Source organism: Trachinotus anak, unplaced genomic scaffold (assembly GCF_046630095.1).
Source record: "Trachinotus anak isolate AG129_WGS33_773 ecotype Australia unplaced genomic scaffold, CSIRO_AGI_Tana_v1 ptg000010l, whole genome shotgun sequence".
NCBI lineage: Eukaryota > Metazoa > Chordata > Actinopteri > Carangiformes > Carangidae > Trachinotus > Trachinotus anak.
The window spans coordinates 3,647,451-3,672,166 of NW_027273861.1; the positions used below are offsets into that span (position 1 = coordinate 3,647,451).

The 24,716-nt window shown below is 40.7% G+C and overlaps 3 protein-coding genes across 6 annotated transcripts; 1 reads left to right on the plus strand and 2 right to left on the minus strand.

Annotated features, from left to right (window-relative positions):
* Positions 1-1,852: 1,852 nt before the first annotated feature.
* LOC139626564 (nucleotide sugar transporter SLC35D2-like) lies at positions 1,853-8,990 on the plus strand. The gene is made up of 12 exons (XM_071486943.1): positions 1,853-2,348; positions 2,634-2,667; positions 2,767-2,853; positions 3,174-3,241; positions 3,398-3,469; positions 3,655-3,723; positions 3,957-4,059; positions 4,716-4,808; positions 5,516-5,583; positions 5,840-5,918; positions 6,793-6,875; positions 7,687-8,990. Exons 1-12 carry the CDS (start codon positions 2,239-2,241, stop codon positions 7,790-7,792), a joined length of 972 nt encoding a protein of 323 aa, XP_071343044.1. The 5' UTR covers positions 1,853-2,238; the 3' UTR covers positions 7,793-8,990.
* Positions 8,991-9,702: 712 nt separating this feature from the next.
* LOC139626572 (transmembrane protein 205) lies at positions 9,703-14,758 on the minus strand. Of its 4 annotated transcripts, none has more exons than XM_071486956.1 (4): positions 14,543-14,758; positions 13,491-13,743; positions 12,773-12,936; positions 9,703-12,686 (listed from the first exon to the last, which is right to left on the minus strand). In XM_071486956.1, exons 2-4 carry the CDS (start codon positions 13,588-13,590, stop codon positions 12,384-12,386), a joined length of 567 nt encoding a protein of 188 aa, XP_071343057.1. In that variant the 5' UTR covers positions 13,591-13,743; positions 14,543-14,758; the 3' UTR covers positions 9,703-12,383. The 4 variants fall into 4 exon arrangements, with proteins under 4 accessions (XP_071343057.1, XP_071343055.1, XP_071343056.1 ...); XM_071486954.1 differs by having other exon boundaries at positions 14,483-14,758; XM_071486955.1 differs by having other exon boundaries at positions 14,457-14,758.
* A 1,438-nt stretch (positions 14,759-16,196) lies between these two features.
* On the minus strand, positions 16,197-24,665 carry dhcr24 (24-dehydrocholesterol reductase). The gene is made up of 9 exons (XM_071486941.1): positions 24,305-24,665; positions 23,094-23,249; positions 21,624-21,729; positions 21,014-21,132; positions 19,468-19,731; positions 19,222-19,365; positions 17,270-17,467; positions 17,009-17,187; positions 16,197-16,902 (listed from the first exon to the last, which is right to left on the minus strand). The coding sequence occupies exons 1-9, from the start codon at positions 24,533-24,535 to the stop codon at positions 16,749-16,751; spliced, it is 1,551 nt and encodes a 516-aa protein (XP_071343042.1). The 5' UTR covers positions 24,536-24,665; the 3' UTR covers positions 16,197-16,748.
* Positions 24,666-24,716: the final 51 nt, after the last annotated feature.

A 24,716-nucleotide genomic window follows, 5' to 3' on the forward strand; every position in this document is an offset into this window, starting at 1 on the left:
TGACAGATTTCAGTTTTTGATTTTTAATAGATTTGCAAAAAAAAAAATCTAAAAACATTTTCACTCTCATTATTGATTATTAAGTGTAGATTGGACAAAATATCAAAAATATCAATTTAAAATCCATTTGAAATAAAATGTACAGGACACAGTTGTTGTGCAGTTGCCGTTTGCATGCAAATACACTTAGAATAAGGTTTAAACAAAACTTGAAAATATGTCATGAATTGGCCTAAAGACTGATGACAATGATAAAAACAGTCACAAAGGCCTGATTTGTGCAACTTGTTTCCAACACTGAAGGCAAATTAAAAGTCATCTCCAAACACAGACCTGATAATACTCTGCATCAAAACATACAGTGAACACTAAACTTAACTGGTCATGGTGCCGTTGCCGTCATTAAGCAAGTGTTTTGCCACCATCTTGTGGTTGAACAGTAAATCTAACACTATGATAGAGCTGAAGTTAACATACACCTCAGCCAAATACATTTAAACTCAGTTTTGCACAATTCCTGACATTTACTCCCAATAAACATCACCTGTCTTAGATAAGTTAGGATCTCTGCTTCATTTTAAGACATGAAATGAATAATAGTAGAGAGAATGATTTATTTAAGCTTTTACTACGTCCATCACATTCCCAGTGTGTCATAAGTTTACACACACTTTGTTACTATTTGGAAGCATTGTCTTTAAATTGTTAAGCTTGGGTCAGATGTCTCAGGTCGCCCTCCACAAGCTTCTCACAGTGAGTTGCTGAAGTTGGTCCATCCCTCCTTACAGAGCTGCTGGAACTGAGTCAGCTTGACTTTGTTGTTTTTGCCACAACTTTGAAAGTATGCTTAGGTTCATTGTCCTTTTGGAAGATGTTGCTTCAATATATCCACATAATTTTTGAAGAGCACCAGTCCCTCCTGCAGCAAAGCCCCCCCCACAACATGATGCCGCCTGCCCCGTGCTTCATGGTTGGGATGGTGTTCTTCAGCTTGCAAGCCTCACCCTTTTTCTCCAAACATATGACTGTCATTGTGGCCAAACACTTCAATTATTGTTTCATCGGACTACAGAACATTTCTCCACAAAGTAAAATTTTGTCCACATGTGCAGTTGAAAAAACTGTAGCCTTTTTTATGTTGGTTTTGGGGAAGTGACTTCTTCTTTGCTGAGCAGCCTTTAACTTTACTGTGGATGTAGATACTTTTGTGCCTGATTCCTCCAGCATCTTTACGAGGTCCTTAGCTGTTGTTCTGGGATTCATTTGCACTTTTTGAAACAAAGTAAGTTCATCTATAAGAGACAGAACATGTTTCCTTACTGCGTGGTATGACACCTGCATCGTTCCATGATGTTTATACTTGCTAATCTAGTTTGTGCAGATGAACGAGGAACTTTCAAGTGTTTGGAAATTGCTCCTGAGGATGAACCAGATTTGCAGAGGTCCACAATTTTCCTTCTGACATCTTGGCTGATTTTTTTCCAATTCAATTCCATGATGTCAATCAAGGAAGCACTGAGTTTGAAGGTAGCCCTTACAATACTTCCACAGGTACACCTCCACTGAACTCAGATTATGTCAATTAGCCAGAAGCTTCTAAAGCCAAGCAGTTTCAAGGCACAGTCTGTTGCAGCGCCAACCATATTTATTAAAATGAAAAATAATGCACACAAAGTAACATTAATAATAGTAGTTAAAAAAATCTCAATACAGTTTATAAGCAATTTGAAACCTAAAATATAGAATTAACAGTCTACAATAGCCAATAAGCAATATATCTCCTAACTAGTGATTGGACTATATTGATCACATGTAAGGTTAAACTCCAGGAAGTGCTCTGGAGTTGTCAATCCAACATGGATGGAAGTGTGGGCTAAACTACAGCTGCAGAAAAGATAAACATCTCCATCCAGCTCCTGCTTTCCAGAATGTGAATAATTATCAGTGTGTGGTTCATATTTCCAGCCCCGTGAAATCCGATAGACCGCAGTCCGCTGGTGTTAATCACAGAGAGCAGACATGCACCAGAAAAATGTTTCATGCTCTGGGAGCTCCAGACTTCAGGCGGCGGAAGCTGTGTCGTGAACGCGCAAGAGAGAGAGAGAGAGAGCGAGAGAGAGAGTGTGTGTGTGTGAGTGAGTGAGTGAGAGAGAGAGAGAGGGAGAGAGAGAAGCGGTGCGGCGATGGCAGGGGTAGAGCCGACACCGTCAGTCAGAGAGGAATGAGAACTTGTCGGGGATGGCGGACAAACCTCTCACAGTGTTTGTGAAGCTGTTCGCCGCGGGGTTTTACGGTCTCAGCTCGTTTTTCATCGTCGTGGTGAATAAAAGCGTCCTCACCAACTACAGGTAACGGTTTTCGATAACGGCTCTGCCGGTTGTGATAGAAAAGCTACCGTGTTAGCTAGCCTAGCTACTGGAAGTTGTGTTGGCCGGAGAGCGGAGCAGCTCATTAGCTCACGGCAACTTTTGGCTAGCGAGGGCGGCTGGTGAATCGAGACAGAAGAGCTTCACTTAACATCAGCATTTTAGCAAGACTGATAGATTTTAGCCTGCCAGGGTTAACTAGGAGGTGACTGAGCTCAGCCTGTGACGTTCACTGGGACTAACGGTGGCTCAACTCTGCTGTTTCAGGTTCCCTTCCTCAATATGTGTGGGAATTGGACAAGTAAGTTGAATGGTTTTTTTACCTTTTTTAACGTTACCAAACACGACTCTTAGAGCTGGCAGAGCTAAAAGTGATTTTCAATTGGATGCGTGTGTGCAGATGTTGGCCACTGTGCTTGTGCTGTGGGTGGGCAAGGCTGCGAGGGTGATCAGCTTCCCGGACTTTGATGAGACCATACCTCGCAAGGTGAGACTATCTACCCCCTGTTTTTGAATGAAAAGTGGCAATCGCCGGCTTCCAGAGTCCCTGTCTTGTTTTGCTGGAAAAATAGTCCAAAGCTTAACTATGTTCAGTTTATTGTCATTTAAAACAAAAAAAAAGCAGAAAATGTTATCATTTGGGACATTTGAACTGTTGTTAACATTTTTTCCTGAAAACAGATTTTAATGTGATTTCAGGGATCAGTTTTCTCTCCATGGTTTAATCTACTGACTCAGGACTGAATTGATTTGCAGTGCGGTCCCTTCTGATTACAATGCCTAAAATATGTTAACCTTGTTTTCTAGACGTTTCCACTACCTCTTCTTTATGTGGGAAATCAAATCACTGGTCTGTTTGGAACCAAAAGGCTTAAGTAAGTCCCCACTGCCAAGCCGTCCAGGCCGAAAGATGGTTGAAGGGAGGTTCATTCAATGTCATGAGCTCATTGGGCATGGCTGTTGATGTTTTTGCCAAGTTAAAGTTTAATCCTTTAGTATTTATCATTGCATTTTATGTCCTCTTCCTCTAGTCTGCCGATGTTCACTGTCCTCAGGAGGTTCTCCATTTTATTCACAATGCTGGCTGAGGGCTTTCTGCTCAAGTAAGATTGCACATAACAGATAACCCACTTTTCTTGGTGATTTACTGGTCCTTAAACTTAGTGAGGAATGGCTTTAGTAGAAAAAAACCAAGCCTGTCTCTTTGTACTGTATCACTGGCTTTTATTTGCAGCTCAAAGCACTCCGATTGAATTTCATTGCTCTGCTATTCTTTGACCTTTGGCAGGAGGAAGTTCTCCAGGCCAGTCCAACTGACAGTATTTACAATGATCCTTGGGGCGTTCATAGCTGCAAGGTAAGTTCTGCTACATCCAGGTGTCCGGCTGTTAACTGAAGCAGAATTACCTTCACTACAAAGGGTGGTCTGGTCCTGATATATGTGCCCACTTAAGTGATATCATCTTCAGGGTCATTAGACACATGTTGCACATCTGTAGTTAAAGGAGCTCTGCTGAAACAGAGCATGCCCGCAGCTAAACTGTTAGTGACAAAACACTTTCTATCGCTTTCTCTTGTCTCTGTTCGTAGTGCTGACTTGTCCTTTGACCTACAAGGCTACGTGTTCATTCTCCTGAACGATGTGCTGACTGCAGCCAACGGAGCCTATGTGAAACAAAAATTAGACGCAAAGGTATGAGGCTGCACCACCTGATGAATAGTTGCCATTGTAGGGTAGGAGCTGTTTTTGGCCTTGAGCTCATGTTGGTGAATTTAGAGAACCCAAACTGTCCTTCAGTGTCTGGCTCAAAGGAACACGTGTTAAGTTGGTTCTTTTCACTCCACACTAAATGGATTTAATTATCCCTGTTTAAACCTGCTCTGCAGTTGTGCTGCTGTGTTATCTTATTTTTAAACATTTTCTTGCCTTGTTTTTTACCAGTCTGGTTAATAACTGTTTGACTGCCTAGTCAGAAATTGTTGTAGTCAGTTTTTTTTTTAATGTCACATGAGCAGACTGCTCAGCTCTCACGTTACAGCTGAGGCAGAACTAGGTCCAGATTTAGTCTGTGATGTCTACAGAGCACCATCTGCTAGGACTGAGCTAAACAGAGAGGTGTGTGACTGATATTGGGAGGGAGTGAAAGATGGAGACACGTGAAACAGAATCAGATGGATGCTAACAAGAGGTTCTAGGTTGTGCAGTGGGCTGGCCATGCATGACATCTGTATGCTAGTTAGTGAGGAATGCACTGAAGGACTTGTGAATAACCCTCTCTGTTCTGGCTCTGCTTATTTTTCATGTTCCTGTTGCTCCTTGCCCATTTGTGTCTATGCTCTTTCTCACAGGAGTTGGGGAAATATGGATTATTGTATTATAATGCATTATTTATGATAATTCCAACACTACTGCTGGCTCATGTGACTGGAGATGTGCAGAAGGTAAGCAGTTTGACTCTTCTGTTGTTTCGTCTGTCCCTTCTCTAAGTTCTATTTCCAGTGAACTTCATTAAAACATCCAAAATCTTTTCCTGTGGGAGATTTTATAGGTTCCATATGTGAATTTAGCTTGTTTGAACGGTGGCTAATATGTCAAATTTAGTCATTCTTGTGAGTTCCTTGCCTTTTACTGATCAGTTATTGCAAGTGAACATATGTGAAAGCATGGGCGTATGCTGTAAATATGAGCTGTCTGTTTGTTGGTCAGTGTTGGCAGAGACCTTCTGGTTTGCCCAGCTGGGGCCCAGCAGCCAGAAAGGCACAAAGCTGCTATTATGCACCTAGTGGAGTTATTACAGCAGCGCCTACAACTCCCCTCCACTGAGTAACCACAGTGGAGATGCAGACTACTACCTTTTAAAGCTATTAGAAACTCAGTGTTGAGTTTTTAAGTATGTACATGAGGTACAAAAGTCTGCGACTAGTTTACCATTCATGGTTTGTGAGTGCAACAATGACCTCGCCTAAAATGTGATTAACAACTCCTCCTAATTTTCTTCTCTCCACTAAATGTTAGGACAGACACGTCCAGGAGCACTGACTTAAATTTATAATCTATCTACTTTTAATCTTCTTTTTTTCTATGCTTTGTATGCATCTGTTTTCACCAGTAGTCTTTGCTGTTTCTCATGATGCTCCTCTCTTGTCAGGCAGTGGAATATGATGGTTGGTCTGATATGATTTTCCTCAGCCAGTTCATCCTCTCATGCATCATGGGGTAAGACAGAGACCAAAGTTTGTGTGTGAAATCTATGTTTCTGTACAAGTAAGCAGGATTGTGTTTTGTGCCAGAATTGAACATCTGGATTATACCATTTCTGTGGCATTGCTGTTACGTCAGTGGCTGAGCTCTAGACTCCAGGCCAACAGTTGACTGAATGTGTCTGTTATGTTGCATTACTATTGTGAAATCTGATTTCATGCTGGAACAAGTGTTGAGCTTTGGGTAATATGATGACATTTTTGTTTTGCAGGTTTGTCCTGATGTATTCCACTGTGCTCTGTACACAGTATAACTCTGCTTTAACAACTACCATCGTGGGCTGCATCAAGGTGAGCTGCATGTTTGTGTGAAGCAACAGTCAAACCCACTGAAACACACAAACTTTATTCATATTTTCTAGGGATGTGAATCTTTGGGTGTCTCACGATTCGATTTGATTCCAATTCTTAGGGTCACGATTCGATTCAAACAATTCTCGATTCAAAAATTGATACAATGCATAGTCTGTTAAGGCAAATTATGGCATCAAAACAATACAGTTTGTATAAGATAATGTGATTTTTAAATAAACTGATTCCAATGATGTAATCACACAAAGGCAAACTTAAGACAAAAGGCAACATTTATGCTGTAGGGACACAGGTCCTTTGAGATAAAACAGGCGATGGATTTAGTTATTTTTTTGGCCCGTTCAGAGTTGGCTGGGAGTTTGTTGACAAATTGGTGTAGTGTACATTGGCTGGCTGCTGGAGGTGGCTGTTGTTCCGCCGTCACTCCTTTTAACTCTGGGTGGTGACGTGCGATGTGTGCACGGGCATTTGTAGTGTTTCCAAAGTACTTCACCTTCATTTTGCAAACCTTGCATACTGAATGATTCATGTCAAGCTGCTGTGTCCCAGGGAGATAATAAAACCCAAAATGAGTCCAAACTCCTGCCTTCATTGAAGATGGGACTGGCTGAATTTGTTGCTCCTCCATGGCTCCTGCCCCTTCACAGTAGAGTTGTGCCGCGTCTTTTTTTTTTTTTTCCAAGTTGCTTCAACTCTGTGTACGGAAGCCCCTGGGGACGCGCAGAGAGACGGGGGAACGTTAATAAAAAATCGATTTTTGAAGTTTATGAATCGATTCAGAATTGTGGATGATTAGAATTCTTATGTGAATCGATTTTTTTCCCCTACCCCTAATATTTTCTCTGTTTTGCAGAATGTCCTGGTCACATACATTGGGATGGTGTTCAGTGGAGACTACATTTTCTCTTGGACTAACTTCATCGGTTTGAATATCAGGTAGGAAATAATAGGGTCTGTTTTCTACAATTTTGTCTACTTGTCTTCATAGATTCAATCAATCAATCAATTTTTTTTTTTCAAATAGGCCTTAAGCAGAAATGTTCCCCAACACAACTCATTCATCAGGCTTTTCACCATGTTGCATTATATTATCATACAGTGTTGTTTAATGAATGGCAGTGTCACTCAGTTGTGTTAGGTTAGCTCAACAATTGGATGGATTTTACATTTGTACAGATATTCATAGTCCCCAGAGGGTGTACTGTTGATCCCCTGACTTTTGCTCCTCAACAACAGCTTTTGCACATTTTTAATTTGACCATTACTTTGGTTTATGATCCTGAGAAACATTTGAATCATCTTCAGCTGCTCTCCTACCTGATTTGTTCCTGGTGAGAAAAGGAAAAGGTCAATGTTAATACAGATGCTGTAGATCTGATGTCAATGTGTCACACAGCTGCAGGAATTCGTATGTGCTTGCTGAAACTTGTTAGGAAATATGGCCAGTTTCATGATTGGTGATGTGCTGCAACATGTCTATCTCAACACTGATGTGACAAATAACACCATGATTTTCAATTCTCATTTTGCCTTCAGCAGTTGTGAAAGTTTTTAATCGTCATCCTAACATTAATCCAAAGACCTCAGTTTGAAAACCTCTTGTCTCACATTGTTGTGTATTTAACAAACAAAAAAAGCTTTGTTATCCTGCCATCTTATCTGATGGTTAGATTAAGTACTGTTGATCATTCACATTTTGTCTTCATGTTTGTTTACTGTGACACAGTTGCTCTCTGTGTTGTTGCAGCATTGCCGGCAGCCTGGTGTATTCCTACATCACATTCACAGAGGAGCAGTCCAGCAAAACAAGTGAAAACAACAAGCTGGACATCAAGGGCAAGGTGGTTGTATGACAGAGACACTGGATTTAATAATTTTTATGCTGATCTACAGGAAGCTCTATTTTTATTACAACTTTTATTTATGGAGTATTTTATTAGCAAAGGCGAGGAATTGATGGGAATGGCATCATGGTGAAAGCCATGCCTTCTTCCCTGACTCTCCTGTTGCTGCCATGGTTACGAAACCCTCCAGAGGGATTGTTGGTCGACTTTTAGATGGTGTTTTCTTTTTAAACATTTGTATTTTGATACTGTACTTCTGAGTATTGAGAAGAAGGGAAGCCGTGTTATTTATATTACAACATTTCCTGACATTTAGACAAACTGAGTGTTAAATGTTGAGATGACATCATGTTTCCTGAACACAGTATTGAAAGGCTGGGATGATCAAGTGTTTTAAGCACGAGTGTGTACTGACGAATCATGGGAATACTACGTCATGGTGATTTTAAAGGCACAATCCTTATTTTTTATTGCCTTGTCTGTTTTGCTGTTTACAAGGAATGTAACTTTAGATGCCTTCTAAGCACAGTGAGATGCACTGACACTGTCATTATCTGATTCACTCACATTTCTGTTGATTATTGCGCATACACTGTTGGAAGCTTGTTAGAGATGGACGGCAGTGACAGTGATCTAATCTCATCCTTGAAACAACCAAAGTGGATGGGCAGTGGGCTGTCGATTCCCATCAAGGATTGTGGCTTTAAATAATGTTTCTGTCTCCTTTTGGGAGACAATTTAAAGTGAACCGTTTACATTTTGCTCCCTCAGTATTACAGACTGTCTGTTGTAGCTGGTTCTCTCTATGCAGAATTAACAAACAAGGGGACCCATTTCTTTTTTTCAGTGTTGTCGCACTTTTAACTGAGGTCAGTCCTGAAAAAGGGTGAAACTGAATTGCCTCACCTCCTGTTACATTCATGTGTTGAATGAGATTATTGTACCTTCATGAAACGTACATTTCAGGGGGTTTTTTAAGTATTACAAGCAAAATCTGGTTATCTAAATCTTTAATAGTCAGGTACATGTGTTGGCTTTTTTTTCTAAGTTTTTATCTACGTCATTTTATATTTATTACTTTTTTAGACTAATATTCATTTTGTAGATGGAGTGGGCTGTAATTGTTGATGCTGATCTCCACGGTTGATGGACCATGGTTTTGTAGCTGAAACACTGATGTATTTTTACATTAAAACATTTCTGTTGACATGATGGATTCCTTCGGATTTGTTGGTCAGGTCTTAGGATTGTGTCGTTTCATTATGTTTATCCACTTTCTGATTCCCCATAATATCAAAATTTAGTCCCATTTGCATTAGTGATACCATGAATATTTTGTAATTGTTCAGTTATTTATAGACATCCTAGTTCTACAATCAACTGTGTTTGCATTTGATCATAAACTACAGTAGATCAATGCTTCCCTTTTCTTATATCTGCCAGATTTGTTTTAAAACAAGACATGATTTAACATCTTTGCTTTTCATTTCATTCATCTTTTCCTATTTCCACCACTAGGTGTCACCGAAATCAAACATTCAAGTCTTGCACAAGTGATTTTTTTCTGTCCACTTTCTGTACAACCAGCTTACAAACCACACCATATGTGATGAGGATGTCTTCTTATTTATATTTGTGATTCACTCTATACAAGCAGAACTACACTGAGGGCTACAAAGGCCCCCAAACCTACACTGTTCATACAAAATATGTAAGCATCCTCAAAAAGATTTAAAGCTAAAAGTCAGTCAGTCTCGGCTGTTTCTATTTAAATCCAGTGTATGAAGTACAGAGCCAGAACAACAGAAAACAGGCTGCACTGTAAAGATAGAATCTGAGTTAATGAAGCAATACCTGCATTTCCTGAGCGACTCCATAGTGGTCAAACTTTAATGAAACAGGCTGAAGATGACAGAGAATGAAGAGACGTGTCTTTATACAAAAAAATAGACCATACATGTCAAAACATCTTTGATACAAACCCACTACCATAAACAGCTCATGACCTTTGACCTCATTGTTCATTGAAACAAATTCATGTTAAAAGATCTGCTAAAATTTCATCCAATCCAAACACAGCTTTTATGTTGATACACAAAACTGTCAAATTTTACATAACTTTGAACTGGCCGAGCTAAGAGGCACCATCATATAAAAACTATAGAATTCAAAACAACCACCAAATAATTTTGCATTGTTTTTGCCAGTAACGGGCTCATAATAAGCACCTTCATCAGTCCAGTTAGAACAAACAATTAAAAAGAAGAGGAAAGAGGAGTTTCAGGATCTGTACTCTGCTGCCACTGATTACTAAAGTTCGGTTGGTATTTTCTCTTTGGTGTAATGGACATGTATTAGAGACCAAGACAAACAAACAGAGGAGGCACTAATTAATTGACATGATTTAAATGTGCAAAAAGACAACAATACATACCAGACCACAGATTCAACAACAACGTAACTAGGACCAGAAAAAGCTCAAAACTCAAAAATAAATTTGCTTCAATTCTAATCAGGGCTGCATAATTTAGTTTTTCTGTACAACCAGATCATAATGTTCAGACACATTCAGACTGATGTACAGCAAAAGGTGATTTTGTGAAATAAAGCACAAAACACTTGAGGAACTCAAGCTACAGACCTGATAGCTTTTTGAAATCCTTCACCAATATATAAAAAGATCTGATGCGATTTTCCTGTGCAGCACAATGAAACATTGCAACATACACGGAGCTCATCCTGGGATGCGTGAAAAGATGCGTGCAAAGATGTCATTCACGTCCTCAGATAGAAAGGTCACAGTGGTTTTTTCCCCTCTACTTTTGTGATGCATTTCCTCTTACCCACAGAGGAAGGCTGAGCTCTGACAGTAGTATACAGCATTGATGTGTAATGATCTTTATTTATGTATGTTACAGCTGTTGCTTGAGACCACAGCTGTTGGCTCAGCCAACACAGACCTGGTTCTGCTGCAAGTCTGTTTCACTGCAGCTAATATTGAGATAGTTAACGAGTTACTTTGATCTCTCTGTACCTGCTGCTGTAGCTTTGTTTGTGACTGCATGGGATGGTTACAGCTTTGGCAGTCACTGTAGCGTTGGTTGTTATGGTTACTATAGAGCCATGCATGAACTCCTGTGTGTTTGAATTGGCATCTCATGTCATACAGAAGCACAGGGACTAAACAAGTGTCTGGCTTCATGATGCCTTCCTGGCTAACGTTAATATGTTTAAAGAGAAGTCAAAGTGCAGATGCAGCCATAGCTATGTCCACAGCATTTACCATTCACACAGTCACAGCTCCAACCCCAGCTGCTGTCAATGTACTGTTAGAGCTCAGCCTTTCACAATAAAGATATACAATAAAGTGTCACATCATAATGTAAAGGTCACTGTGAGCTAACACAAAAGTAATTCGGAAAAAACCCAATGATTTTCTGGAGGCTCTGTACTAATATTATTCTTATTATTACAGACATCTCATCAAAATAGACCCACATCATCTCAGCAAATCTAAACAACACTATCATCCCCCCAAAAAACCTGTACTACTGTCTGGATTAATTCACACTACACTACACTACTACAACCTGCTCAGCAAAACTAGTATTTCCAGTTGTGTGTGTCACTGTGTCCTCATCAAGGACATAGTGATAATAGTGGGACTAAAACAAAGATCTACCAGTTGGAAGATTCTCACAACTACCCCAACCTGCTGCGCAACAACACATCTTATAATATCTGCTCTTTTACTTTTCAGTACACGGAACTGTTTTTTGTTTGTTGGTTTTAACTTCTGCTCCCAATAGAGAAATAAAATCAGTGGTGCAGGAGTGTTTGGGTTGGACTAAAAGCAGAACTGATTGTACATCATATGTAAAAGACTTCTTTTTCATACCAGCAGCAGCCAGCAGGGACAAAGAAAGCACAACCTTTCACTCTGAGGGGAAGGGGAGCACAGCCCCACAGGTCTCTGAGGAAGAACATAAGTTAAGCCAGACAAACCTGTGACACCACGCTGTCAACGAGGTATTAAAACTCCGCCCAAACAGAAAGAGCAGGACTGTGGAACAAGGAAACACTTCCCTTACCACAGGTTATAAATAAAAACTGTGCAGTGCTTTGAACCACTTTCTGCCTGTGGTGCCTCTGATATTAAGTACTAAGATGTAAAAAGTGTTCCTTGTGTTTTAGATTCCTGTAAAGTACCTTATGGTTACAGTGAAGGGAAATCTAAAGGCATCAGCACAAGGCAGCCACTAGCCTCAGCCACACTGGGTGAAAGGTGAGGCATTACTCATGTTGCAGGAACTGATTTGTCTCCCTACAGCGTTTAAGAGAGTAATTCAGCTTCACTGACCATGACTGTCTGAAAACTGGCAAAACCAGGAGCTGTAATAATTGCATGGGACTATGTCCTTTCATTATTCCCCAAGACAAAAGAACATCAGGGCCAATCTAATGTCTAATTAAGGCAGAGACGGAAAGAAAGACATGTTGTATTAAATATATAACTTACTGCTTTGATACAAAAATCTTCTTGATTTGTAAGGGACAGACTGTTTCAACAATTTTACAGTCCAGCTGCTGTGTGTCAGTTTTACAGCGTGACAAGGTTCTCAGCCATGTAACAGAGACTGTAGAAATTGCAGCCTATGCAGCAGAGATTACAGAGAGAGGACAGCAGTCTGTACAGCCACAGGCGACTGCTGAGGTGTCTGTATTTGACATCCGTCTCACACAGCTTGGCGTAAGCCTCACGGTTAGATGACAGGCCGATATCCTGACCCAATCCGCACGCCTGCTCAATGAGGTGCATGTCTGCCATGATCTCTGATGTCATTTGGCCAAACCATTGCGCGTTGACAGCCGCAACAGTCACCGACACAAAGAAGATGAAAATCTGGCGGGGGAAGCAGAGGCCGAGGTTGAGGTAATACTCCATTAACAGGTTTTATGCAAAGTGACGATGTGGAACAATCGACACACCTGAAAGGCTTCCCGATCATTCAGCATGTCGCTGGGATGGTACACGGCGTAGATAGTGAGGTTAAAGAAGGCACAAGCTGAACCAAGGTGGAGGTAGAACGGGACAAGACGACTCTGAATAAACCCATATGTGTGTCTGTTCAGGTGGTTGTCCATCACAAAGCCTGTGCAGAAATCAGAACAACCCATTAGCACTGCAGGGAACCTTAACACTTCAAGGTCTAAGAGTTACTACATATACATGGACTACAATATTTAAAAAAAACTGAAAATAACAAGGATAAGTAGCTGTTTTCTAAATTAAGTTATACCTGCAAAAGTATACTCAAATTAAAATATTCCACTTAGTAACACACAACAATAAAACTGCTTGGTGCATGCCATACCTTGCTTCTCCCCTCTACGGTTGCAAGAAGACAGTTTTACATAAAGGTCTTTGCATAAATGCAGCCACAATGGTATACCACTGTACCAGCATGACAAAAATACAAGGTTTGTGGTTGAATACTGGCAGGAAGCTGAGATGTTGCAATGTTCTGGAGGTTAAGGGGTCATTTCTATAACTGCTGCAAAGTGTGTAAACAAGAATGTGAATGGCCTGGCTCTATAAGCAACCTACAGACACACCTTGGTTTCTGCATGAGTGTAGTGACTGGGCTAGAACAGAAGCAAATCAAGGTCTGGGTGTAGGTGTATCCAGTGTGTGTGTGGTACCAACTTGAAATAAAGGTAACCCAAATTTGCATTCCCCAGTAGGTGGAGAGCAGCAGCAGCTGCAGCAGCTTCACTGTGAACGTGGGCTCCTCGTCGGTGGACATATTTTCTCTTGAGCCTCTCTTCTCCAGTCAGGACTCCACAGCAGTCTGGAGCAACAGCACCGTCTGGAAGGGCCAGTAATGCTTTTTGCCTTGCACCCCTGGGGCTTGCCTTTTTATCCAGAGGGCACCTGAAACTTCTTCACTTTAGAGCCTCTGTAAACAGAATCAATGTGCCACAATAAGAATGTGACCCTATGCAACATATTGTAAGCAAACTTGGAAAATGTGAAAGTGTGCTAGATCTGTTAGCTCCTGTCACTGCAGGTGCGGGTTTCTGATGAGTAAACTGAAGCTCATCCACACCTTTTAATAACACCAATACACCTGTTGTTCCCGGGACAGAAAAAGCTCGTCAAATCAGCCTGCAACATTAATAAAACACCTAAACAGCTGGACTTGAATCCTGTCAGTGCTGTAATCAGTGCAGGACACAGTGTAAACACAATTTACCAGAAACTTCCGCACTGTTGTCAAGGAAACTGGGCGGCTGTCTTGACCTTATCCCGGTGAGTAGACCCGACCCCACTCATCCGGCTGATTTCAGCTAACCAAACTAGCTAAAACTCAGAGTGTACAGGCTAAAAACAGACAGAAGTGCTGAATGATTTCACTCCCAACAAACACCGACAGCAGCTAACAATCTACCGACGGGGCGTCAGCAAATCTTCAAAGTCACCTTTTGTGAACTAACTTCGGCTGTTAGCTCGTTGTAAGGTGTCACCGTGTAGACACAGCTAGCTAAAGTTAACATCGCGAAAAGTTAGCTTCACATAAAAAAAAGAATTCCTGAGTTTACACTTCACTGTCCTTTTGCCGTTTTACTTATAATCTCAACCGATAACACAGAGCTACTACTATAACTTTACCTGTGAGCGCTGCGAGCACAGCCTACCTGTGTTGCCAAACACCCCGGGCAGGTTGCTGCTGATGTCTGACTGAGAAGCTTCCTCACCTGCGGACAGTAGCTTCGCTGTTAGCTCAGTTTGCAAGCCAGGCAGGAGAGGAGGGCGGAACAGCAAGTGTCAGTATGTGCTCTAGAAAAATTTTCCCCTGCTGCTTTTAGCGGCGGGCACCACTGGTTCCCCCGCCAGCAACTTTCAGGAGAAGCCTCCCCCTCCAGCTTGTAGTAAAACACATGGCGCTTGTATGTAACTGTGTGAGTAAGGAGACTGGAAGCTCAGGGAGAGTAGGAGGGGGAGGTGTGCAGGCTGAGAGGTCAACATGCAGGCAAGGTATACTTTCACTCTGTAGGCAAAGCAACAATACCCCAGTGTAGAAATATTCTGTTACAAGTAAAAGTGCTGCATTCAAAAGTATAAAAGTATTTTCATCAAAATATACCTAAAGTACCAATGTAAAAGCACTAACTCTGCAGAAAGACCCAATTCAGAATTATATACGATACATTATATCATTGAATTATAATGACTGATGTTGCAGCCGGTAAAGGTGGAATGGTTTTAAAGGTCTCATTTTCTAAAAAGTGAGATGTCCGTGTGTTTTTTGATTAGAAAGCAGGTCTAGGTTCTATATAAATACTGTGAAAGTATCAAAGCCTCAGTCCACAGAGAAATGCACACAGCCTGTATTCAAAAACTGAGCCTTAAAACCAGCTGTCAGGACCACTGGAACTTTGTGATGTCACAACAAAGCAGTCACCACCCTTAGCCATGCCCCAAGCCCCGCCCACCTGGACCCAACATCCAACCTTGGAGGATTTGGTTTTTCTGAGTGTTTACTTGAATCTGCTATATTTTCATTTGATCACTCAGAAAACAGTCAGCCAATCAGAAGAGAGGCTCAGATCCTCTCTTCTGATTGGTTCACTGACCTGTTGTCACTGGAGCTCCAGAGAGAAGCCTGAGAGAGATGTAAAACTACACTGAGATGGTTTTTGATTCTTAAAACCACAAATATATCTTCTGATGGAGATCAACACTTGAAATAAAACACTGGAGAACTGTAAAATATGGGCCCTTTAACTAATGTACTGCACTTAATCCATAATAATCAAAATCAATAAGGTTATTTAAACATTTGTATTAACCTGAATCTGAAAAGTAATTAATAACTAAAGCTATCAAATAAATGTAGTGGAGGGAACAGTTCATTGCTTTCCTCCAAAATGTAGTTCAGTAGAAGTATAAAATAACATAAAATGGACAGACTGAAGTTAAATATGAGTACCTCAAAATTGTACTTAAGTACAGCACTTAAGGAAATGTACATTCATTGACTGGTTCTATATAACATTCAGATCATCTCATTCTTAATCAGGCAGACAAACAAGAGACAGGCATACACAGGAGAGTCATTCAAATAAAGTGACATAATAGTTAAGAGCGAACCAGTTTGCTTTGACTGTATGTCAACACATTTGAAAAAGAAAGAGAGGTATACAAAAGACCAAACAATACAAGAAACAATATTAGGTTTGCATTGTGCTGTTATTCATTCAAAGCCAAATAAATCTGTGGAGAGCAAATAAAACAGCTTTGTCTATGTGTGTGTGTGTGTGTGATGGCTGACCCTAGTTACTACAGCACAGCCTGAAGACTTTTTTTTCCATCTATATAATGTATATTTTAAAAAGCAAGAGACTTAAATTTATTGCAGAACAGAGTTTTTAATTAAGCCATTCAACAATCCAGGCAATATTTTCTCATCTGAGTATCAAAATAGTTGCAATTTTTTTTGTTTGTTTTTTTCAGACTTCAAATTTACAGAGATTTATCAAAATAGGCATGTTTTTCTAATGTGGAGGTCATATTTTCAAAGTGTATGGCACCTGTAGTTTAACAGAGAAAAGTTGCCTAATGTATTAAAAAAAAGGACATTTGGCCCAATAGGCTCTCAACAAGCACTCATTACACATAAGGGTTTGAGTCAAACTGTACATGAAATCCAAACAGGACTGTTAAAATAATTGTGTACAGAAAAAGGAAAAAGAGAAAAGCATTATGATACTTGTTTTTTTAGCTTATTTTAGTGTGTGCTGAGATTAATTCCTCCATAGATAATACAGAGATGTAGCTTTGTGGAAAACAGTTTTTTGTTTTAAAGGTCCCAAAACTAGTGTCTGTCACCAGGCCTGAGTTGCAGACAGTGCCTCGGTGTATCTGTGACACAGGGCTGAGGTCAGGTATCAGTGATTCGGGTCAGTGTCGAGCAGATTTACAGATTTTGTCATAAACCTCGGGGAAGGCCTCCTTACAGCCTAGTTCCTCTCTAAGTCTGTGATACAGCTGTCCATCAAACATCTCCCAAAACTCCTCTCGGTCCATGTACACATCTGCATACAGCATCTGGAAGCTGTGGAAGGAAGTCAACGCAACGCAGCATGTAAATACAAAAAGAGGGGATGCATTGTGATTGTGAGCTTAGTTACAGGTGCTGAATTGACATGAATGAAACATACCCGTGCACATCTCTGACAAACTTCTCCAGCTGACGTGTTGATGCTTTAGCTTCAAAGTGTTTGACTTTGGGCTCTCCATAAGCCCCGATATCCACATACAGCTCCTCCTCTTGACCTTTGGGGTGAACCATCCCTCTGCCAGGTGGCAGCAGGAACGGACACAGCCACAGAGGGTAAACCTGAAATAATAAATTATATGTGAAGGGTTCAATCAGTTTCTGCTGGAAACATTGAGCATTTAGTGGCTTTATCCAGTCTTACATCAATGTCCTGGTGGAAGCGCGTTATTGCAGCCTGCAGATGCTTCATGGGTACCAGCATGTCCTGGACCACGTGGTGCTGTTCATACAGCCGTCTGATGGTTTCTCCCTGTGTGAGCTTCAACAGGGAGATCTTAGGAGGAACCATCCATCCAAAAAGCCAGCGGAACACTGGGTTGTTGCCGAACGGGATGATGTCCTGGAGAGAAGACACAAATATACACACAAGGTTGCACAAATAGGTTAAAAGACAATGCCAAAATGGCTTTCTGTGATGCAGTGTGTTATGACTAGTCCTGAAACTGTTCAGTTAGTGGAACAATTATAATAATTAACCATTTAAGTTATTAATCAAGCATGATAAGGGTATGTTTTCAGCATCTCAAATGAGTGAATTTTCTGCTTTTCTCTGTTTTATATAACTGAAAATTGTTGCTTAGACAACAGGGTCATTCCAAGTTGTAAAACTGGTCTCTGAGAAGTTGTGACGGACTTTTTTTCCCCAGTTTTCCTTAGGTTTTCTAGATTAAACAATAATGACAGAAGTTAGTTCCAAACCTATTAGCTGAAACAGATGAAAATGAGTGTACGTAAGAATATGCAGCCATAATAGTTATTAAATATGTAACTGATAAAATTAATTACTACTAAATTCCAATTTATAGCAATCAAATTTATTTATAGCAATTAAATGTTTTACTTTGCAGATCATCCATTAGATTTAATGTGTCTTGAATTCCCCTCTGTAGAATTTCTAGAAGATAATTTAGAACAGCGTAATCTCAAAAACTATGTACACAAATTAAAATACAAATTTAAGTGGGCGGGGTTTCAAGTTGCAGATCCGATCTTGGATCTCCTTGACTCATGTGGCTGACAGACCTGATCGATTCAATTCTGACTCATTGATTATTTTAAGTAGTCCAGATGTTTAAATTTAAAATTGTCATATTGAATTCAGGTGTCTCAATTTCACTTTTCCAATTTGAGAAACATGATTTTTTGACTTGACTTGGATTTTTAAATAACAATTTAGCTAAATGAATTTCATGAACTTGAAAAGCACTTTCATGTGGAAAAAAAGGTTTTTAAAGTGCACCACCTTTGACAACCTCCTGAAAACTCAAAATAGGGTCATTTAAATATCATGCATCTAGAGACAGTTTTCAAAGTAAAAATAAACAATGCTATTAGTTTAGGGGTATTAAAAGTTAAATATTTAATTGTGATTAAATTTAACACTTAGTTCAGTTGTGGATGAAAAAAAAGATGTTTTTTCTTTGCTTTCATACATGTAACAAACTTTTTTAATCTCTCTTTTGTCAGCCCCACTCAGTACTTTTTCCTGCTTTTTCATTTAGGGATGAGGTTGCATTTGAGCTGCATTTTGAAAATAGAATTTTTTTGTATTATGTTCCAGCTTCATGTTAGGGGGACACTGATCCACTCTCACCCTGTTAAATTCCACCAGAGGGCAGCCACAACTCATCAACCAGTGCAAACACTTCCTCACATCACATCACGATGTCGGTGACAAACTGTCGATTAACAATTAAATCAAAGCATCAGTCAGCCCTACTTCCGTCTGATGTCCCTCTGCACTGTCCACAAAAACAAAAATCCCTCCAAAAACAGAGAGCACCCAAGAGCTTAGCGCTCACTCCTTTAGGTATCTGTCAAACCAATACTATGCATAATTCATTACATCACTTGCTGTTACAGAAAATAAAGGATGCCAAGCCCTTCTTCCTAATGGCTAATGGTGTATGTGTGAGCACAAACTGTGTGTATGTGTGTGTGAGAGAGAAAGAGCTCTAGAGTGTACTAAAGAGAAGTGAGCAAGCAGTTGGTAAGATGATGATGAGCTAAAGCCTGGCAGACATATGCACTCCGTTAATGTAATCCTAAAGCTCACAGGCTCTGTAAGTGTGTGTGTCTGTGTTTTGTAAGTACCTGAAGCTCCCAGAAGATGCTGCGTGTGTGTCTGTGGTAGTACTGCCTCAGAGGAATGTACTCCTCTCCTGTGTGGTCTCCTTTCAGGTAGCCCTCCACATGTTTAAAGAACCAGGGTTTAAAGTGTAGACCGATTCTGTTAATCTGACGTCCAAGAGGAAAAAGTGAAGTTAAATTTGAAATTTAAAACATTCAAAACAGGTAAAAGCAAATCTGCATACACACTGACTAATGCACACACTTTACCTTATCAGGCTCTGCGTGGTCTGTCATGGTTCCCGTCATGATGACAGCGGTGTCGAGAGTGTACTGGATGCCCTCAACAAATGTGTTCTGTTTGTTCTCTGATGCTTCAGTGAAGCGTTTACAGATGTTCTCCAGTCCTCTGACCGGCTCATAGCGCAGCTTCACCCACGGCTTAGCAGGGACTATTTTAATCTCAGCTGCAACCAGGAATCCCAGAGTACCACAGGACCACGGGACAGCATGGAACAGGTCTGAGTTTTCCTCCTATGTGACAGAAAACATGTATTTCATGTTTAAACAAGAGTAAACATACACAGAACACTTGTGGTGATGAATGTGGTCTTGGTCTTTGGGGACGTCTAATGGTAGGCTATCTGTCTTTCATGCTCATAGTTTATCTTCTGTATCAGGTTCATTTAGTTTGGCTCTGTTTGGATTAGGGACTGTATGAAAATTACTAGTGGGGACAGCGAAGGGATTGTAGTCAGATTTTTTTTTTTGTGGTAATTTGTCTTACCCCAGTAAAAACAAACAAACAAACATCAGAATAGTTACATCAAACATATATCAACATATTTTTTTTGTGGGCACCATGGATTGTAAAAATGAGTTCTGCCACATGCAGAGGACAACAATCATGTCTCTGTGACCAAGTTTTCTATTTGCTTGCAAGTTAATCGCATCATATAGAATTAAATTATAATGTGATGCATTCATAGCACAACACAACCTGTGCTACTAATGGGTGAAGCTAAAATATGACGATGCTGCTGCCTGAGCCCTGTTTGCTTTTCCAGCGGTGAAATCTGTTCATTCAGTAGCTCTAAAACATAGAAAGCAGCTGGGACCCTCTGTAAACAGGATCCCCCCTTTGTTATGGTTACGTTCATTTTGGCATTTGCTTATTCCACATCTAAAGTGTGATTTGGACTTTGTAAAAAAAATGTTCCATTAACATTTTAATATTTTCAGCTAAAAACCAGGTTTGAGTTGAGAAGTTAGGGTGGAGGGGAGGGTCCAAAGCAAATATCAGTAATCCTGGGGCCCCTTCCCAACCCCATTAAGTTTCATATAGTCCCTCTCCTGTCTTAAACTGAGCCTAACACTGGAGATGCTGGACAATCAGTATAATAAGGCTGATTATAAAGCTGGTTTTCTCATTCAGCTCTTTAAGCATCAGAACCATGAGTGGAGTGCTTAAAATGAGATGAGATGAACGGGTGATACCAGCAGGGACATTAGGTTACTGCAGCAGAAAGAAGTGATGCTGAGAGGTGAAATAAATACAACACAGTGTCATCACTTCACTAGAACCGAAAGAGGGAAGGTGGAGAGAGTAGGAATAATCTGCACATATTGATGCTAAGGCTTTAAATGAGATTGGCACTTTTTCAGTACTCTCGACAATGAACCAACTCTTAAGAGTTTCTGCAGCCATGGTGATGGTGGTCGTGACATTATCATTGAGACATTGAGACAGCTGGTAACCCACTGGTCTCTCTTCATGATACAGGCCCACATGACATTGTACACACTCTATACTTACCTCAGTGCAGCGTACTAAACTGCCATCAGCTAGGACCAGTTCATATGCGACACAGATGTGCTGAAACAGCCCGTAAATGTGGGAGGATGACTCAATGCCTGTGCCCATCACCAAACCACCTGAGAGAGGAGAGGGAATAAAAGATCTGTTCTTAGTAATTTGATTTCTCTCCAGGTGAGACCAACAGAGGGCAAACACGTGAGCAGAAAGCAGCGTTTGCCTGCTGGGAGTATGTGTGTGTGCCTGTGTGGACATCAGGATAAATGAATGTACCGCGGGCTGCTGGGAAAACATTAGATTGTTGATGCGCAGTTTATGGCATCAGGAAATCCATTATGAAACCCAATCCAGGGGTGCTTCCAACACTGCAGCCATTTCCTCCCAGTTTCATCTTTTGAGCTACAACATCAATCCTCTAACACAATTAGAGAAGTCGCTGAGGCTCTAAACAGGATACAGTGACTGATGAAGCAGATGTAGGATCTACATCACTAAACAATGAGCTGTGGAAATCATCAGTGCATCTCTCTATTTGTAGAAACCAGACGATGCCACTCTAGGATGATTCCCAAGGAAATAATCCTCATTGATTGTGATATGGACAACGTACCCACAGTGAGATCATCCAGTTCGGGCAGCACTGGCAGTGTCCAGCCAATAGAATTGAGGAGAGCTGTCACCTGACCCATGTTGGCCAGCGGCTCAACTCTCACCACCTAAAAAACAAAGGTTAAATACTGAGATCTCGGAACATGGCAACTTTGCTAAAACATAGTTTGATGGAGCCAGAAACTCAGGCATTCAAATCCCCAGGTTATCCATGAACAGTAAGTGATGGTAGAATTATCATCAGTCCCTTCAAATAATGTGGTTTAGGCTATTAGCTTGTTTACATCCTATCTGATCCTCTGTCTCTATTGCCACGTTGAAGCAATGTCCCTGTGTTGTCAGCAGATACGTTGGTGAGTATGACGTTATCTTACATCAACAAAATGATTACATGTTGACTAAACCACATCAAGACCAAGTCAAGCTGATTTTATTTGTATAGCGCCTGTTCACAACAGACTAATAGTCTCTAGCCATGCTAGCACCTCTGTGAGGCGAAAGACACAGCAGTTCTTTGAGCTAAATGCTATCATAAGCGTCATAATTAGCTCACAGTAACATTGCTGATGTTTAGAAGGTAAATGTTTACCATGTTCACTATCTTATTTTAGCAAATTAGCACGCTAACATATGCTTGTTAGCACTTAACACAAAGCACAGCTGAGGCTGACAACAATGTCATTAGCACTTTTCATCCATTCATTAGCTTATACCGCTAATCTTTTTAGGTTCACAGGGAGGGTGGAGCCAATCCCAGCTGACATTGGGCAAAGTCAGGGTACAACCCGGACAGGTAGCCAGAAACAACCATTCACACTTATATTAATAAATCAAAGTATTGGATGAACTGAGGAGGAAAAAAATTAAAAGTCAAAGCATCACTTAAGTTATTAAGTTATTATTCATCCTCTGCTAACCATAAATATCTGCACCAAATCTTGTGCCAATCCATCTTGTGGATGTTGAGAAATTTAAAAAGATAAGTGTAAACTTTGACCTGCTGGTGGTGCTAGATGTAAAGTCAAGGGATCACCGAAAACAGTGGGTTTCTCCTCTGGGGACCATGAATGTCTGCGCAACATTTTATGTCAATCCAGCCAATAGTTGTTAAGACATTTTATTCTTAACCAAATTGATGGACCTGCAAACCAATGCTGCCATTCTGTATTAAAGCAGAATCATGTTGTTGGAGTAGAGTTTTCTAATGATAAACATTTTGACATGTCGTAACAGGAAATGCTGGCTCACTTTAATGACTTACTGGGTACAGTTTATGTTATTAGTTACACCTGAGCTTTTCCTACAATGACGAGTTGAAGTCAGGAAAAAGGTCCATGAGCGAAGCTGATCAGAAATGGTTGCATGGATAAGCAGATAGAAGTAGGCCTTATTCATATTCAAGTTTTTTCAAAACATTGCACAAATATGCAAAACATCAACAAATCACACAACTTGTGTGCCTTTCTCCTACCTGCCTCTTTGTGTCCACCTCCAGAATGTCCATCATATTGATCATGATGTTTTTGTGGGTTTTCTTGTATTTGCCCACTCTGAGAGACACAGTGAGCCAGCCAGGTCGACCCGTACACATGTAGGTCTTACCCCCCTCCTTCCTCCACTCACGCACCTGAAATGTGTCAGAATACATAATACAAGGAAGAACAGAATTATTATCTGTTAGAGCACAGAGGGTATACAGCATGCCTGACTCTTCATCTGTTCCTTTCAGCCATTATCAAAGCTGACAAGACCCTCCTGGTGTAAAAGAAGGAGGTCAAAGGTCTCAACAACTCTTTCGAACTGTTCAAAGTATGTTGAGTGAATGCTAATAAACCTGACAAATCCTTCATCCCACTGTGGAGAGTCTGTGTCTTTTCTTCATGATTTATTATGGGCTGAAGCTCTCTCAGGACTGTGGCTAGATTTATTTACCTCTCATATCATGCTGCAAAGAGAATTAGCTGTTCACCAAGTAGAGCTACAGCCAGAATGTCAGCAAACTAAATGGTCAGAGGAATTTCAATCAGGCAGTCAGGCTGGAAGCTCAGAGGACTTGAGACATACAGCACTTTTCTGGGATGAATATTAATAGTTTTAATTGAAACAACTTTCTACAGAGGGAGCTGTGCCACTGACAAAACTCAGTGAATTATCATGAGTTACCTGGATATTTTTCTAGAAAGACAAATTTGCGTTGAGAATTTAAATGGAACTTAAACTATTTGCGTGGCCAGAGATAGGATAAAAGAGACAGTTATTGTGTTTTAAGTGAACTGGCTCACCCCAATTGGTATGACCTGGGAAGAACAGTTAAAGGCGAAAACGACAAGAGCTGTAACAATATAAGTTATACACAATATCCCATTAAAAAAATACACATATTGTGATCAAATGATGTGTTTTTGTTGTACCATTGCAATGAAAATCATTATTCCTTTAGGATGTAAAGAAATGATACTGTGCAGCTGACTGAAATACTGACTGCCATTCTCATCATAACTTTTGCATGTTGTTTGTTTACTTTTTGAAAGTCACTATTTCGCATACCCCACTTTTACAGCGTGAGAACGCAGATCACACTGCATATGCACGCACGCACGCACATACACGCACGCACACACACACACACACACACACACACCTGTGCACACCGACACTGTCAGAGGATGGCGGTCTGCTCACCTGTCTCTGGATGTCTCGGACGCGCTGGTCGTGCAGTTTGGGCGCAGAGCACATCTTGAATATGAGCCAAGCTCTCACATAGTAATACACGTCAAATATGACGGACAGCGGCAGCAGGAACAAACAGACAAATATCCACCTCTGGTGAACGATCACGTAATCTAGACCTTTGACTTTGATCCACAGCAGGAACATAACGACCAAGCCTCCTAAATACAGCAGCGGACCCATCGTGTCTGGACAGATCAGATTCAAAGTTGAACTGACTAATAGTGTTTTTGGTTAAGGTTCCACTGACAGCTGGTGCATTCCCGTGGGTTGACCTCGCATTGATTATCCCAACTTCTGATCACCCCTTCACTGTGATAGGTGAGCGGCGCTAGGTGGTCTGTCGGCCACTCCCCTGCTCTAC